The sequence below is a fragment of the Tenrec ecaudatus genome, chromosome 4 (assembly GCF_050624435.1).
Source record: "Tenrec ecaudatus isolate mTenEca1 chromosome 4, mTenEca1.hap1, whole genome shotgun sequence".
Classification (NCBI taxonomy): Eukaryota; Metazoa; Chordata; class Mammalia; order Afrosoricida; family Tenrecidae; genus Tenrec; species Tenrec ecaudatus.
Genome location: NC_134533.1, coordinates 201,472,111 through 201,488,425, shown reverse-complemented (window position 1 = coordinate 201,488,425; position 16,315 = coordinate 201,472,111). Strand labels below are relative to the sequence as shown.

General features: G+C 49.8%; 1 protein-coding gene and 1 long non-coding RNA gene across 3 annotated transcripts; one reads left to right on the top strand and one right to left on the bottom strand.

The window, feature by feature from the left end:
• Nucleotides 1-1,925: 1,925 nt before the first annotated feature.
• LOC142445445 (uncharacterized) lies at nt 1,926-8,451 on the bottom strand. The gene is made up of 4 exons (XR_012784023.1): nt 8,321-8,451; nt 8,182-8,237; nt 8,018-8,105; nt 1,926-2,276 (listed from the first exon to the last, which is right to left on the bottom strand). It is a non-coding gene; the product is annotated as an uncharacterized LOC142445445 (long non-coding RNA).
• A 23-nt stretch (nt 8,452-8,474) lies between these two features.
• CCDC51 (coiled-coil domain containing 51) lies at nt 8,475-14,276 on the top strand. Of its 2 annotated transcripts, XM_075547287.1 has the most exons (4): nt 8,475-8,568; nt 11,273-11,790; nt 12,720-12,888; nt 13,343-14,276. In XM_075547287.1, the coding sequence occupies exons 2-4, from the start codon at nt 11,479-11,481 to the stop codon at nt 14,077-14,079; spliced, it is 1,218 nt and encodes a 405-aa protein (XP_075403402.1). In that variant the 5' UTR covers nt 8,475-8,568; nt 11,273-11,478; the 3' UTR covers nt 14,080-14,276. The 2 variants fall into 2 exon arrangements, with proteins under 2 accessions (XP_075403402.1, XP_075403403.1); XM_075547288.1 differs by lacking the exon at nt 11,273-11,790 and having other exon boundaries at nt 8,479-8,568.
• The last annotated feature ends 2,039 nt before the right edge of the window (nt 14,277-16,315 follow it).

Genomic DNA, 16,315 nt, shown 5'->3' with positions numbered 1-16,315 from the left:
CCACTCTGTGAGAAAGATGAGTCTTTCTACTCGTTGTAAGGGGTTAATCTTGGCAGTGTACAACTCTTCTTGATATGACTGAATTATCAACATGTATGACATGTGGATGAAATGCTAATAAAACTACCAAAAAAAGTGACCAAGTGAAAAAAAGAAGAGGGGGTTATTTCTGGAAACTCACCAGGGCAGTTCTACCCTGTCCTATAGGATTGCTGAGCTGGCATGAACTCGATGCCAGTTTGTTTGGTGGCATGGTGGGTTTCCCATTTGGCTGTTATGGCAAGATTCACTGTTTGAATCCACCAATCGCTCATTAGGAGAAAGATGTAAAGTCTCAGGAATCCTTTATAGGGTTGATGTGAGTTTGAATGTGCTGGAAGCAGTGGGATTGGTGGTTTTACAGAGTGGAGGTTTGTGAAGTCAAGGAAGGGTTCTTAGAAGTAGCACCTGGGGTGTACAGGATGACTGTGAGCTTAAAGGGGTAGTAGACTGGCACAGGATGGCACCCACACAGGGGCCAAGCAGAAAGAGACAGGCTTCAAGGACTAGAGGTGGGCTTGGGCAGCTGGCAGGGTTTTATTGGGCAGCAGTGATGGTAAGGCAGTTGGGTTGGTTAGTTAAGGCTACATAGGGAATGCCAACAGCTCAGAAGAAATACTGCTGGTTGTGCAACTTTTTAAAGATCACAGCACGCACTTGTTAATGTCAAGTATATTACAGTAATGGCCATGGTTTGTGTAGTGGTTACCCTTGAGGTCAGCAGTTTGAAACTACCAGCTGCGTGGGAGAAAGCTGAGGCTTTCTACTCCTGTAGTTTCAGAAACCCAGAGGGTCCTTCTGTCCTATAGGGTTGCTATGAGTTGAGAGCAACTCAATTGCAGTTATTAGTCATAATACTGGCTTCTGCTTTTACTTCGCAGTACGTACCTGACTCAGGTCCTTTTGAAAACACATTTTCAGACAAACGAGCATTTTCCCGTTATATCAAGGGCATGGAGGAATATCCAAAGACTGCCTCATAATCAAGTGATTCAACAGTCTCTGACCTCTTGGAATTTGTATTTTAATAAGGGGAGATAAACCACCAGCCAGGAAAAATGAAACAGGGTAAGAGACCCTGGAATGGCCTTATTCAGTCTCGGTTCTCTAAGTGAAGGATAAAAAGGAGCCTCTAGTATCTGCTTGAAGCATGAGAAGCATAAGGAGCCACTGAAAATATAGTGAGGCAGTAGCTTGCTTGGAACACGGGCCACTGTAGCTGGAAACCAATGGACCATGGGATGAACAGTAAGTATAACCACAGCAAAGGGTATAGGGCCCAGATCCCTTAGGGCCGAGTGATTAGTGTCAAGACTTTCACCATGTAAGAATTTTGAGCCAAGTAACAAAATTTGACTTATGGTTTAGCAGGACCACTATGGTTTAAGTGATAGACTATAAGTAAAGGCACAAAAGTAGATTTGACTGTGATCAGTAATCCAGGTGAAGGATGATAGGTTTAGGGTAGGAAGGGGCCAGATGTTATTTTGCTGATGGTTTAAGATGTGGGAACCCAGCCAGGCACTTTCTGAAGCCCTAGTGGAAGTGCAGACCTTAGAAGAAGGGGGCTATGGGGCAGCCTTGATTCCTGGGTACTTCCAAGAATCCCTGCATTTCCCTGTCCATTTTTATCTTGTACAGAGTATGTCTCATGTGAATTTGCCCTGCTGCCACTCCCACAACAGATAGAGGTTTCTGGAGAGCAGCTTTTTTGCTCGTGTGCACCCCTGGCGGGCTGTGCTTGTTCACAGTAGGCTCCTTGCATAAAGAGCACATGGGAGTGGATGTCTCAAGAGAAAACGAGGCTAACATTTTCTTTCCAAAGTACAGTGTCTTCCATGGGCCCCATGCTAAGGTATTCCCACCTGGCACAACACGCAGCAACGACAGCTATTTCAAACGAGTTGCTTTAATTCCAGATGGTACAGAATTCTGGGCATCACAAAGACTGAGCAGCTCTGGCAGGTTCTGGACTGGGTTCACTCTGACCTCACAGCTAAGACAGAAATGGCTGAGTGAGAAGAACTAAACATTGTATGATTTTTCTTCTTTTTTACAAAAGTTTATTCTTAAATGTACAGCAGGCTCCAAGACAACACTTCATTCTAACTATAAGTGGCAACAAAAGTTCTAGTAGGGAATCCAGATGTCTACACAGGAACGGGATCAAGGGCCATCATTGCCTCAGCCACCAACAACAGCTCACTTTTTGCCAGATTTCTTAATTCCACCTGTGGCTATAAAAGGGGAAAAAACAAGAGCCAGTTAGGAGGAATACAATTCATATGACTGCAGCCCCAGAGACCTGATGTCGTACTCTGTACGGTCTGGCCCTCACACCAGGCACTCTCATCGACAGCCATGCACAGTGGCTGTGCCAATACTGATGGCTGTGGGCAATGGTGAACGTGGATCTGTACCGTCACGTATTTCACACGTCGGTGCACTTAATCCTCATGTCCTACCCACCAGTTTTATAGATACAGAAATGAGAAATGATACTCAAAGCCATCTATCAATACGCGATAGAGCCAAGATCCCAACGTGGGTAATCTGACTTTCAAGTCCATATCCAAAACTAACATATTCAAAACTTCCATATTAGGACCCTGCAGTCTGGCGTACTTACTCTATTTAAAAATTTTATTAAAAAAATTTTTAATTCCACTTGATGGGAAATGATAACAGGATTATACGTGAATGGATACACTGGATAGGGTAGGATACAGCTAAAAAATAAAAATGAGGGTGGGGATAAAAGGGAGCTGATAGAGTTATCAAGAAGAAAGTGTTTTGAAAATGATAGTGGCAATAACTGTACAATTATGCTTGATCTAACTGAATTATGATTATAATATCTGTAAGAGCTCCCAATAAAATTATTAAAAAAGTAAAATCCAATTTATACATAAAATTACACATAGTAAATAATTTAGGAAATAGTTATAAAATTAGGTATAGGTCATCTAGAAAATCCAAAGACCTCTGACCAAATCAACCTTAAAATAAAAGGAGATGCCTTCTGGAGGCTCTCTAGATCAATTGGCGTACCATAGTTCATAAAGGTAACAATGCTCTCTATTCTCCTTTCATTAAGTAGCATCTGGAGCCATAAACATCTGGAAGTAGACACCTAAGATGGAACTATTGTTCTCTTTCAGCCTGGAGCAAGGGTGAGTAAGACTCAAGGAAACAATTAATTCTAAGGATTAATGGCAAACATAAACCATAGCTTGCATTAGCCTGAGATCAGAAGAGACTGATCCTGGCTACCACCACCGACTGCTCTGCCAGTAACGTGGTGATAGCCGGAGTGGGGGAAAGGTATAGAACAGAATTCAGCAACAAGACCAGACTTACTGGTCTGATAGGGATCGATGAAGCCCAAGATGGGATCCTAAGACACTCTCTTCTAACTTGGAACTGAAGCCACTCCTGGGCATCTCCTCTCAGCCGAATCAGGGGCCTATAAAATGTGCAATACCAGAGAGGACCATATTCCTTTGGACAGCCAATCCTATGAGCCCAAAGGGGCAGTATTTTCCCAAAGGAAAAGCAAAGGTGGCCAGCAGGCGGAAATGAAAGTGTTGACGCACACACAGATGGCAACTACTGCCACAGAACAATCTGTGTAGAACAATGTGAGAACATGGCCTCAATCCCAGCTACGCTGACCCCTCCCCCAGAGGCACGCACTAGAGGTCAGCACCGGAGATCCAAGCCGGGGAGAGTAGAGGGTCTGCCCAGACGACATGGGGGCAAACTAAGAGTGAACGAGAGAGAGAGAGAGAGAGAGAGAGAGAGAGAGAGAGAGAGAGAGAGAGAAAGAGAAAGAGAGAAAACGGAACCACATCTTGGCCTTCCAACCCTCGAGGATGGTATTTCTGCTCAGAGCAGCCAAAGCAAGAGAGGACCTTAGGGCTGGCCCTACCACAAGATACCTCACTGACCCCCAGCGCTACAGAGGACAGCACTGGACACACAGTGTGGGAATTGTGCCTGGTCTGACACCCCATCCCCCATCCCACCAGGGCGAAATAAGAAGGGAGCGCAACAGAGCAGCAAGGGGAGCACAGCAACCAAGTCCCCAAGAAATCCCGAAAATAGACTTCTGACTTGGGGGGCAGGGTTTGACACCTCATCAGACCTGATCAGAAAACATTCATAAAGGTCAGCTGACAGACCTGGAACTATTTAAACTCAGGGATAAGGGAACAACAAGAGATTTAAAATTGATGGTGAGGAGGGTGTAGAATGCTTGGTGGGGTTGATTTGATGAAGTGCAATGTAGCCAAGAGGAATTACTGAGAGTCCAATGAAGGTTGAACATGATAGTGAGGCAGGAGTAAAGTAAAAGCAAATAGAGGAAAGAACTGGAAGGCAAAAGACATTGAGAGAAGTATAAAAATAGGCATGTATATATGTAAATGTATTACTATATAACAATAGGGATATAAATCTGTGTATATTTAAATGTTAAGTATTAGGTAGCAGACAGTCATTGAGCCTCTACTAAAGTCCTCCCTCAATGCCAGAACACTTTGTTCTAATAACCTGGAAGTCTGTGATGCTCACCTTCCCAACACGATCACTAGAGACAAAATGGGTGCATAAGCAAATGTGATGAAGAAAGCTGATGGTGCCCGCTATTACAAACTACAATGTATGGGGTCTTAAAGCTTGAAGTTAAAATAAGCAGCCATCTAGCAAGGAAGCAACAAAGCCCATGTGGAAGCAGCACACCAGCCTGTGTGATCATGAGGTGCTGATAGGATCAAGTAATTAAGCACCAGAAGACCCCAAACAAAAAAGAATCATATTGATGGAAATGAGGGGGGTCAGAGTTGAGACTCAAAGCCCATCTATAGGCAATTGGACACCCCCTCAGAGAAAGGTCACAAGGGATGAGCCAGTCCAGGTGCAGTATAGCAATGACAAAACTCACAACATTCCTCTAGTTCAGTGGTTCTTAACCTTCCTAATGCTGCACAACCTTATTAACACAGCTCCTCATGTTGTGGTGACCCAACCATAAAATTACTTTTGTTGTTACTTCCTAACTTTAATTTTGCTACTGTTATGAATCGCGCGACCCCTGTGAAAGGGTCATTCGACCCCCAAAGGAACCACTGCTCTAGTTCTTTAAAACTTCTCCCCCCCTCATTATCATGACTCCAGTTCTACCTTACAGAGCTAAACCATAGCATGTACACAGATAAGTAATCAGGGTAGTGATACCATGAGGGTAGAAGGAAAGTGGGGGGAGAAGAGGAAATTGATTATAATGACTGACATATTACCTCCACCCCCCCTTAGGGGAACGAACAACAGAAACGTGGGTGAAGGGAAACAAGGACTGTTTTTTTCTTCACCCCTCCCCTAGGACTGTTTTTAAGATATGAAAATAACAATAATTTATAACTTACCAAGGATTCACAAGGGTGGGAGGGTAAGGGAGGGAGGGGAAAAAAACTAATACCAAAGGCTCAAGTAGAAAGAAAATGGTTTGAAAATGATGGCAACATATGTACAAATGTGCTTGATACAATTGATATGTAGACTGCCGCAGGAGCTGTAGGAGTCCACAATGATTTATATATATATATGCACATATACATACCTATATGTAACATTTATATGTACATATAAATGCTAAAGCACATCTTGGGCATATTCTCAGAAAACAAGCCAGTGAACAAAGTGAAAATGAAGCGATGCCGGTGAGCAGTAGAACGAGCTGTTTCCACTGTGATTGTGTCATGACAGATTAGGGGACTGTAAGAGACTATACAGTGAAGCCTGGCCGCCGGCCGTTCTGGACCTGGAAAGTTTCACATCTTGACAGGGTGCAGCCTTATCACTTTATTGCTATTAGTGGGAGATACTTGTGTTTCCTACCCTAACAGATTTCCAGCTTACACAGGTTTTGGATCTCACAGGTTTTACTATAATCCCCAAAGGTAGTTGTTCTCAACTTGTGGGTCTCGACTACTTTAACTACTGACCAGGGTCGCCTGTGGGGTTATAAAGAGACTTCCCCCCAGCTTTGTCTCCCCCAAAGACATGCCAAACATTAGAAGCTATTTGCCAGCATATGGTAGGAGGTCAGATTCTTAAGAGACATCCTCCCTGAAGGCAGTTGCCAGACTACTGTCTGGTCTCACCATAAGAGGGTCCTAACTTGCTGATAAGGACAATGGGCTACTTCTTCCTAGAGGTTTGTGGCCATCAGTCTGGCCCCCGTAGATGGGGTTTTCACCCTACTGATAATGGTTTCTATAGTGAGCCAGAGAACAAGTCAAATTGGCTCAATGACATCCAAAATTAAGCTGCCTCCCTGAATCTAGGATATACCCACTTGTCACATGTGTACACCAATACATCCCCTTCCCATTGTGTGGATACCCCTAGATCACCCCCCTCTCATTACTGTAATACCTACAGCACAACCCCTGTGATGTATAACTTCACATGTAATTAGGGGGCTTGTATGCCCCCCAAGATATATAAGCCTTGCTTAACAATAAAGCGTTCTCTTGCTCTCTCTTCACAAAGAGAGGCTGAGGTGAGCATGCTACTATGAAATGTGTCTGACTCCATTATTTCAATCTTTCTTCTATCTCTCATGCTCTCTATGTTACTGTAATCTGTACAATTGTGCCTACGGACCTGTGAGGATGTATTAGGGGCTGGTTTCCCTGAGTCGCCTGATTCATAACAGTAGCAAAATTAGTTATGAAGTAGCAACGAAAATAATTTTATGGTTGGGGGAGGGGTCACCACAACATGAAGAATTGTATGAAAGGGTCATGGCATTAGGAATGTTGAGAACCACTGCCCAAAGGGAATCCTGGTAACTGGAATCTGAATGCTGTAAGGATGAGCCAGGAACCTCAGTGGGGCAGTGGTTATGTGGGGCTGGTAACTGCAAGGTCAGCAGTTTGAAACCACCAGCTGCTCTGTGGGAAAAAGGGGAGGAGTCTTTCTTTTCTCACAAAGATGTACGGCCTTGGAAACCCACAGGGGCAGTTCTACACGGTCTGACGGGGTCACTAAGAGTCAGAATTGACTTGATGGCAGTGAGGCTTTGGGGCCATTATGGTTTACCATCATGGAGATTAAACTCGTTGGAGTAGAGAAACCTTGGGAAACCCCTAGGTACTGGGCATAGACCACTGAACAGACTCCCAATCACTAGTTTGAAGAATGGGAAGGAAAACATGGGAGGTATTAAACAAATTCACTGCCACCAAGAAAATCCGGACTCATGACGACCCCATAGAACAGGGTAGAAATGCCCCTTTGCGTTTCCGACTCTTTACAGGAGTAGAAAGCTCCTTCTTTCTCCCACAAAAGGTACCAGCCCTAAAAAATCCCTTGAATTGTAATCAACCAATCCCTCCTTCCGTTAAATGAAGGTAAAGAAGAAAGAAATGAAGCTTGGTTTCTGCAGGCCAAGGAGCCTGGACTTTAGTCCAGGGAGGGAGAAGTGAAACAACCCAGGTCAGGGTGGAGACATACCTATTTGAGAGATCACATGACCAGTAAGTTTTTAAAAAATCCCTTAAACCCAGTGCCAGTTCTTACCATACCTACAGGATGGGTTAGAACTCAAATAGAATGGATTAGTTCTCAAAGCTGTATATATTTATGGAAACTAAGTGTCACATCTTTCTCCTATACACCAAGAAGTAATATAAAATACTACCAGCAATAAAGAAATAATAAGACAGATTTTTTTGGGGGGGTGATAGTATGGAGACTGTGAAAATTCTAAACTGTATGAACTGGTGCCCACTGTAAATGGATTTATGTCACTTCCCTACAGAAGGTTAAGTTCGGGGGGGGGGGGGCTCCCTGGTCCATTAGGCCACCGCGAATCCCCAAACAAGGGTGAGTCCCACGTGGGTGGCAGGACCTCGCAGCTCATCCCTAACGCCAGAAGGAGCCGCCCGCGTTCTGGACCCTCTGCACTCACCCAGGGGCCCCTTCCCCGCGGCCTTCGCCTTCAGCTCCTCCAGTTTCTTTTGTTCTTCTTTCTGTTTCTGCTTGAAAGCCTTCTCTTCCTAGAAAGAGACACAGCAGGTTCGCTCCAGGTCCCGGTCCCCGCGAGCCCGCCCGCGCCTCCGCGCCCGCCCTCACCTCGTCCATCTCCTTGTTCTGCTTCTTGGGTTGTTTCAGGGGCTTCTTCTTGCCACCTGTGAGCGACATAAGCGCGTTCGGCCCGGCCCCGCCGCCCGCCCCGCGGCCTCCCGCCCGCCCCCGAGCGCGGGGAACTCACCTTCGCGGCCCGACATGGCGCCTGCCGCCCCTTCCCCAGACCTGCCACCGAAAGCGCAGCTCAGCTCCCCGGCCCCACCTCGTCAGCGCCTGGACGACTACGCGGCCCGCCGATTGGCTGCGGGACGGGAAGTCGCGCTTCTCGCTCCCGGAAGCGGCCCGCTAGGGGCGGGCACTAAGAGTCAGAGGTCAGCCGGCTGGCTGGAGCTCGGTTGGGGTTGCGGCTTCGGTTCTGTACGCGCGCCCAGGGTGAGCCGGGTGGGAGGTTCGCCCAGCCCGGGCAGAGTCAGGGGCCGCGGGCAAGGGACTTAGCCGGGCGATGTCAGGCCCGGGACGGTGCACGGAGAGCATGTCGGTAGAGGGAAGGGCCGGTGCAAAGGCCTTGTGGCAGGACCGAGCTGGGCGCCTTGCGAGAATCTAGGGATCTAGGGAAGCGCAGCTGGGTGCGATCGAGGGAGTCTCTCTCTCTCTCTCTCTCTCTCTCTCTCTCTCTCTCTCTCTCTCTCTCTCTCTCTCTCTCTCTCTCTCTCTCTCTCTCTCTCTCTCTCTCTCTCTCGGGCCGAATCAGCCGGTCTGAGAGCTTTGGAAGCCTCTGGAAGGAGTTTGGGATGTGACAGGTTACTCTCTCTTTATGGAGTATGTACTACATGCAGATAATATTCTAGGTACTAGGGAGACGGTAATGAACAAAACAGTACCCGCCCTGGCGGAGCTGATTTCCCAATGCATAAGAGTTCACCAGCAAAGTCAATAAGTGAAATGTATAGTAAGAGTCATGTGATACAAGTGGGCGTGGATGAAGGTAGGAGAGGGGTGGGGAGGAGGGATGGGCAAGGAGAGGAATGGCTATTTTTGATAAGAGTGATCTGGGACTGCTTGCCCAAGAGCAGGACTTGAAGAGAGAGCAAGCAGTGTATGCAGGGTATCCTGAAGTGCTTGAGGTGGCAGGTACCCTGGTATGCTCCAGTAACACCTGGATGTCCCAGATGGTGGGGTTGGAGTGAGAAATCAGGTTAGAGAACGGAGGAGCAAGGGCGTAGCTGCCCTTGAGGCCATGGAAAGGACTTTGACTTTGTGAGAGAAATGGAGATCCAGGGGAGGGTCTGTGCAGAGACTTGGTCTGACCTGCTCCATTGAGACTAGTCTGCATAGGTCAGAGTAGAATGTGAGAGCCTCCTGGCTCTTGCAACAATGGAGAGGGGATGGTGGTTGGACTAGGTAATAGCACTGGCAGGGATGGAGAGGTGGCAGGATCCAGGATGTAGTCAGTGCCATCTCCCAATGGATTGGATACAGGGTGGGCTGACCTGAGGTTGTCTTTGCACTTAGAGTGACTGTCAGCTGCAATGCACATGGCTGTGGGGAAAGCAAAGCAGAGCGATGAATAGTTTTGTGTTGGATCAAGTTTCAGCTCCCCCCATTAGTCTTCTGAGCAAAGATGTGAACTGGGCAGTTGAGTTCATGAACTTACAGGGTCCAGAGGAGAAGTCTGGGTTATAGAAGTGCAGTTGGTTTTGTTTTTAATTACAAGTAGTAAAAAGATAAAGCTCTTCACACATTGTGCAATTTACATATTTAGACTATACCTTTTGAAAAGTATAGTCATAGAGTTGTGCACCTGCAGATGGGTTTTAAAGTTATGCCATTGAGTGAGGTGACAGATTAGAAGAGCAGTCTGAGGACTGAGCTGGGGGCCTTGCAGCATTGAGAGGTCAGGGAGATGGGGAAGGACCAAGGCATTGACAGAGAGAGAGAGCATGCTCCTGAGACATGGAGTGCTCAGGAGGCTAGTGAGACGAGGACTGGGAACGAAGCACTGGATTTGGCTGTGTGGAGCTGACCTGGAAGATGGCTGCTTCCTTGGCAGTGAAGAGAATGGATGTAGAACTGGAGACCTCCAGCACAGTCTCTCAGGGAGTTTGGCTGCAAAGAGGAGCAGAGCTTCTTCAGAGACAGCTCTCAGCATGGCAGACAGGGGAGGAGGCCAGGGTGCTCTGGCCGGACTTAACTTTTCTGCTGCCTAACTGGAGCTCTTGGCTCTGCAGACCTGCTTCCAGCACCTTCTGCTCGTTCTAGTTTGGGCTGGTCGGCCACTAGGGGTCGCTCTGACGGGCATGTGCCTTCCTGTAGGATCACTATGAGTCAGAATTGACTCTAGGGGGTTGAGTTTGTTTCTTCTTTTTTTTTTTTAAGTGTGTGTGCTTTGCGATGTGATTCAGCTAGAGGAGAAGGATGCTGGCCAAGTCTTGTCAGGATTGGCTTTCATTTGGGGTCCTCTACTGTGCCTGGGCTGAGGAGGGTAATGGGAGCCTCCTGCAGTTCAGGGGTGGAGAGGGAGGTATTGTTAGGGCCCAGACATCAAAGCGGGGTTGAAAAGGGAAGATGAAAGAAAACTAACCTGTTGAGCAGTGACTAAGACCTGGGAGGAGGGAGAACAGTTTAGGGAACCTGGGAAATGAGAGACTGGGAAGTGTGGGCTTGGAGGACAGACAAGGGTTGGTCTGAGCCTAAGAAAAGCAGTCCTCGATGAAATCTATGTTTTTGTTGGACTCGTCCTCTCAGAGAAGAGTTGGGAGTTCTCTGCTTTGGGACATGAGTGACCTATGCCCTTGTGTGTGAGTGTAACTCTGCTTCCCCTGGACTGAGCAGTCCTTAGGGAGTCTGGTTTTTGAGAGTTTTTTTCCCCCACCCTTTCCTTCCAGAAAAGACACTGGAGATTTCCCTCCATTCCACAACTTTCCTGAGAGCCTTAAAATCTTTGTGAAGGCTCTGGCAATTAGGGCACAACTTGAAATTGAGAGTTGTTATCAGAAAGCTGGGCTCTTGACTTCATCTGAGCCACAGCATGGACCTGGGGAAGGCAAGGAGGCGGATGGGTGGATGTGAGTCATGGGGGAAAGCAGGAGGCTTCGTTTTCTAATGATGCCCTGCCCAAATGTGTTCCTTTGTCCAGGAGCACCTGGGGGCAAACCTCACCTGAGGAGCCGCCTGCTGTGGGGGCTGCAATACCTGGGCCAACCAAGTGGAGCTCAGCTCAGATGTTTTGAATGGGAATTCATAGGTTCCGCCCTGTCCTTGGCCTTGAGACCTGGCTTATGCCCACCACCACTTCAAGCTGTTCAAGCTGATCTACCCGACATCCCCTGCACACATCTTCTGATGAGAGGGCACAGCTGTCTGCTTGCCATGCGGTACACAGTGGGTGTGCCCCACATACGGGCTCAGAGAGGCATCCTGGGGAGGGACCCCTTTATGACCAGGACACTCTGCAGCCCAGGCTCCAACCAGCCTAGACAAAAGAGACCCCAGGAGGTGGCCCTCGGGCTCTACCACCGCCTTACAGCACTGGGAGCAGCCCTGGGGCACGGCCTTCAGCAGCGGGTGTCCTCAACAGCCAAGACTTGGTGGGACAGATATGAAGAGTTTGTCGGACTCAATGAGGTTCGAGAGGCCCAGGGAAACGTGACTGAGGTGAGGAGGGATGCTGGGTGGTTGACCCTGCCTTCTCACGCCATAAATGCTGCCTATAGGCTCCCACAAAATAAGTCACCAGCCAGGTGGTGCCAAGAAGCCATATCTAGAACATCCCTGGTAGACTCATTGTTCGCCGGGAGAATTAGGTCTGAGGCTTCTAGGCTGAAGGACTTGGGTGTAATTGTACTCCTCACCTTCCCTACATGCAGTTGTTGTCTGATAAATTCCTCCCCATTAGCATCCCTTCTGGTGGGCCAGCAAATACTTCCTTCACTGACTGTTGGGGGGTATTGGTGGTGAGTAACCCAGGAGTCTGCTGTCCTCAGAGCCTGTGTGTAATTAAAAGAGCCCTGTGAAAGGAGAGGCCACTGGGAGACAGAGCTGCCTAGAGTTGTCACATCCTGTTTGGCAACGGCAGCAGAAAAGCACCCTGCTATCCCGTTCCGCTGCTGCCTAGGCACGCGGGCCCATGCTTCAAGCTGGGGAGAGCCCGGGCTTCAGCTGGCACAGGTAGGCAAAGTACAGTTTCTCCCCTGGGAGACACAAAGCCTTGCCAAGACCAAGATTCCATGCCCATAAGACAGAAGCTGAGGCCATGCCTTCTCCTGGTGGTGTTGAGCAGGTTAATAAGGAGTCCCCCAAGTGACACTAGTCTGTCGGTTCCCTTTACTAGGAAGGGAGTTACCTGTTTTCCCATCTCTCAGGGGCATGTGGTTTCTGCCTGAAGGGATAAGTCCTGTGATTCTGATGGGCTGGGCCCTGACCACCACTGGGGGAGCCAGATGAGTGACTTGAGGGACCCTCTTTCCACCTTTTCTCAGCTGGCAGCCCAGTGGCCTCTGAGTCCACAGCCTGGCTGAGAATAGAGCTGAACCTTTCGGGTGTGGAGGCCAGGGGCGCACGGCCTCTGTCTGATCTCTCTGCAGGCAGAGAAGGTATTCATGGTGGCCCGTGGACTTGTCCGAGAGGCCCAGGGTGACTTGGAAGTTCAGCAGGCCAAGCTGAAGGAAGTGCGGGACCGCTTGGACCGCGTCTCCAGGGAGGACAACCAGTATCTGGAACTGGCAACTCTGGAGCACAGGATGTTGCAGGCAGGTACCGCAGGAGGCAGCCCTTCCTGGCAGAGCGCAGCCCCAAGCCTGACGAGTCATGGCAGGTGGGAACCATGACTGCTCTGGTGGGCAGATGCCAGAAGCTCTGGCTGAAGGACAGGTCCCTAAGCTTCCTAGCCCGTCCACCTCTGGGGCCCTGGGGCCAATAGTCTGGAGCAGTCTAGTCGTTTGAGACCCAGATTTCAAGGAGGGAGCACTCTGGCCCTTACATTGTGTAAATACTAGTGCTGGTTCCCAGGGTGGGAAGTCTCCTAGACCACCCCTGTGCCTTTGCGTCGCCCACCCGCCCAAGCCCCAGGACCCCCATCCCATCTGTACATGCTCAGGGAGCCCGTAACTCTGCCACACAGGAGGCTCCGCTCCAGGAACACGGTAGCCGGGCATTGGCGGGAGGGCTGCCCTGCTACCCTGTAACGCAGCCTTGTTTCTACAGGAAGAGAAGAGGCTTCGTGTGGCCTACCAGCGTGCGGAAGAGTCTGAGCGAGAGAGGTTCTCCCTCTTCTCGGCTGCTGTGCGGGAGAGTCACGAGAAGGAGCGTACACGGGCCGAGAGGACCAAGAACTGGTCCCTCATTGGGTCGGTCCTGGGGGCCCTGATTGGGGTGGCTGGCTCCACCTACGTGAACCGCATTCGGCTACAGGAGCTGAAGGCCCTGCTCCTAGAGGCCCAGAAGGGGCCTGTGAGCCTCCAGGAGGCCATCCGAGAGCAGGCCTCCAGCTATTCCCTCCAGCAGAGGGACCTCTATGACCTCATGGTGGACCTGAGGAGCCTGGTGCATGCTGGGCCGGGGCAGGGCCCTGGGTCCCAGACAGGTACTTCCCCCACCCGAGTCAAAGACACAGATGTCCTTTCAGCTGCCTTGAAAGAGCAGCTTAGCCATTCCAGACAGGTCCATTCATGTCTCGAGGGTTTACGAGAGCAGCTTGACGGCCTGGAAAAGACTTTCAGCCAAATGGCTGGGGGGGCTCCGCTTGCCAAGGCGCCAGCACACCCAGGCCTGGAGGCTCCGCCCAGCTCCCTGCTGGAGCAGGGGAGCGTGCTCATGGCACTGTCGGACACGGAGCAGCGGCTCGGCGCCCAGGTGAACAGGAACACCGTCTACAGCATGCTGGTCACCTGTGCGACGTTTGTGGCCACGCTACCTGTGCTCTACATGCTCTTCAGGGCCAGCTAGCCATCCCCCACCTCCCCCCTCCTCCAGGGGGCGTAGCCAGAGGATGCCAGCAGGGGAGGGGTTGGGGGTGCACCACTGAGTTGCCTCCTCTGAGTACCCAGCAGGCCCCTTTGCATTTTAGGCACGGCTTATTGACATCCATCTTCAAAACTCGTAATCATGACTAATAAAAGTCATTTTTGTTTGTATTACTTAAAGCAATTTATATCAGACTGAGTTTGGTTCATAGAAAACTGGGGTCTGTGACACATGGGCTGGATCTGGGTTTGGGTACATCTCTCCCCACCCTTACCCTCTAGCCCCTCTCTCATCTCCACTGGTCTTGTCCACTTTAGGGCTGCCTCTTTTTTTTCTCTCTTTAATATAATTTAGATTATTTAGCAATCTAAAGTTCACAGCCATCAGCAGTTCGGGTGCAGTCTGGACTCGGGGAATCTCAGTGAGCGAACCTTGTAGATAAAATACACACATACTTTTGATCGTGTGATGGCGCTTCTAAACTTGACCTCATTGGTTTCACTCAGCAAACTGACCTGGGCCAGTCAAGATGACTTTTATTTTTGTTGTTCCCGATGTTAGTACCTGCCCTCTCCATGCAATGTACTCTTGGCCATCAGAAGATACCATTGTGACGTGCTTGGCCTCCGGGCCTCACAGCTGCAATTTGCTGTCTTCTCCCCATCCATGACGCACTTAGGAAATTTTAATTCACTTCCACGGGAACCGTAGTAGCTTTTGTCAATTGCCATAGCTGCCAATCCCCACCCCTTTAGTACTGCTTTTCATGTGTCACCCCTCGGGTTTGGCTTCTCAGTTTGGATCTCTTGTGCCAGATAAACTGGGTGTCCTACTTAGGGATACCTGGGCAGTTGCTCGCCTGGTGAGCACGGTGGCGAAAGCCATGTGGAAAGGTGAGCCCCAGGAAGTAAACAGTGAGCCAGGGAGTACTTTGCTTATTGGGTAATCCACCCCTAGTTACGCCCCACTTCTGAGCCACTTGCATTGAAAACGCACTGTGGCAGTGAAGCACCTGGCTGTTCATGGAAGCGTGGGCAGTGAACCCACTGGCCCCTCTGTGAGAGAAATAAGTGTGCATGGAGTCTACGCCCGTTCACAGGAGACTTTACAGGCGTAGAAAGCCCAGTCGTGCTCCCTCAGAGTGCCATGGGATCACAGCCCAATTAATTGGTAACCAGGGCTATCAAGTTTACGGCCTTGGCAAGCCTGGGGAGCGGTTCTCCGAAGTGGCTGCTATGAGTTGGGAATGGCTGGCCCGCCAGGGCTCTTAATGCCACAGGAGTGAGCAGAGGGAGAAGGGGAATGGATAGTGTTGTGAGAACACAGTCCCTGGCTGATGGCCACTTTGGGTCTGTGGGGCAGGCAGTGAGCCACACTGTTGTGCTGCTGGAAGTGGGGTAGCCCTCACAGCTCAGCCCCAAGCAGCCAAGAGGGCCCTCCCAGAGGTGGGAGGTGCAATGAGGCATGGAGACTGCATGACCTTCCCACTCCTGACCTCTCTTTTTTCAAAGGGGGACATTGAACTTTGGTCTCCTGGGCTAACTGGCCATAGATGGCCTCGTGCCCATGAGTAAATAGGAGCAGTGGGAAGGCGCTCTGTCCTCTTGGATGAGTGGAGGGTCTGTGGGTCTGATGCATGGTGCCCCTTTTAAGGCACAGTGAGCCCGCAGGGTCGCTCTTTCTCCTGGGCATGAGCCAGAAGTAATTCCCAGGAGGTCCCTTCACACAGCCTGTGCCCAGGCTTCACGATGTTCTAATCCTCTGAGGGTCTGGTTCCTCAGGGGTGTGTGGGATGAAATGACCCACTGCATTCAGCAGCCTAGCAACAGAGCTGTGGGGCTCAGAAGTCCCTGGGACCCCTCTGGGGTGACGTGAGTCCTTAAAGTTGCATACTTAAGGGAATGGATTTTTGGGGGGGTTGGGGGTAGGGTAGCAGGGATTCTAGGGATGCGAAAAGGGGCAGGCACTATGCTGCAGAGGCCTGAGTGTTAAAATGGGTGGGTGGACGAACAGACCTGTTAGAAGTGATGGGATGTGGGGGAGTTGTGGAGCAGAAAGGTAGAGGGATTTTCTGAGGTCAGAGGCCACAGGTGATCCCTGGTGCTGAACCAGGGTACTGGAGGGGAAAATGTAACTTGTAGGGTTAGGATGGAGCCCTGGTGGTGTGACGAGTTTATTACACGCTGAGCTGCTACAGGGGGTCAGCAGTTTGAAACCA

Coding starts and splice junctions, on each gene's coding strand:
- CCDC51 (XM_075547287.1), top strand. CDS start 11,479: ATGAGAGGGCACAGCTGTCTGCTTGCCATGCGGTACACAGTGGGTGTG. Junction 11,791..12,719: donor CCCAGGGAAACGTGACTGAG/GTGAGGAGGGAT, acceptor ATCTCTCTGCAG/GCAGAGAAGGTATTCATGGT. Junction 12,889..13,342: donor GCACAGGATGTTGCAGGCAG/GTACCGCAGGAG, acceptor TTCTACAGGAAG/AGAAGAGGCTTCGTGTGGCC.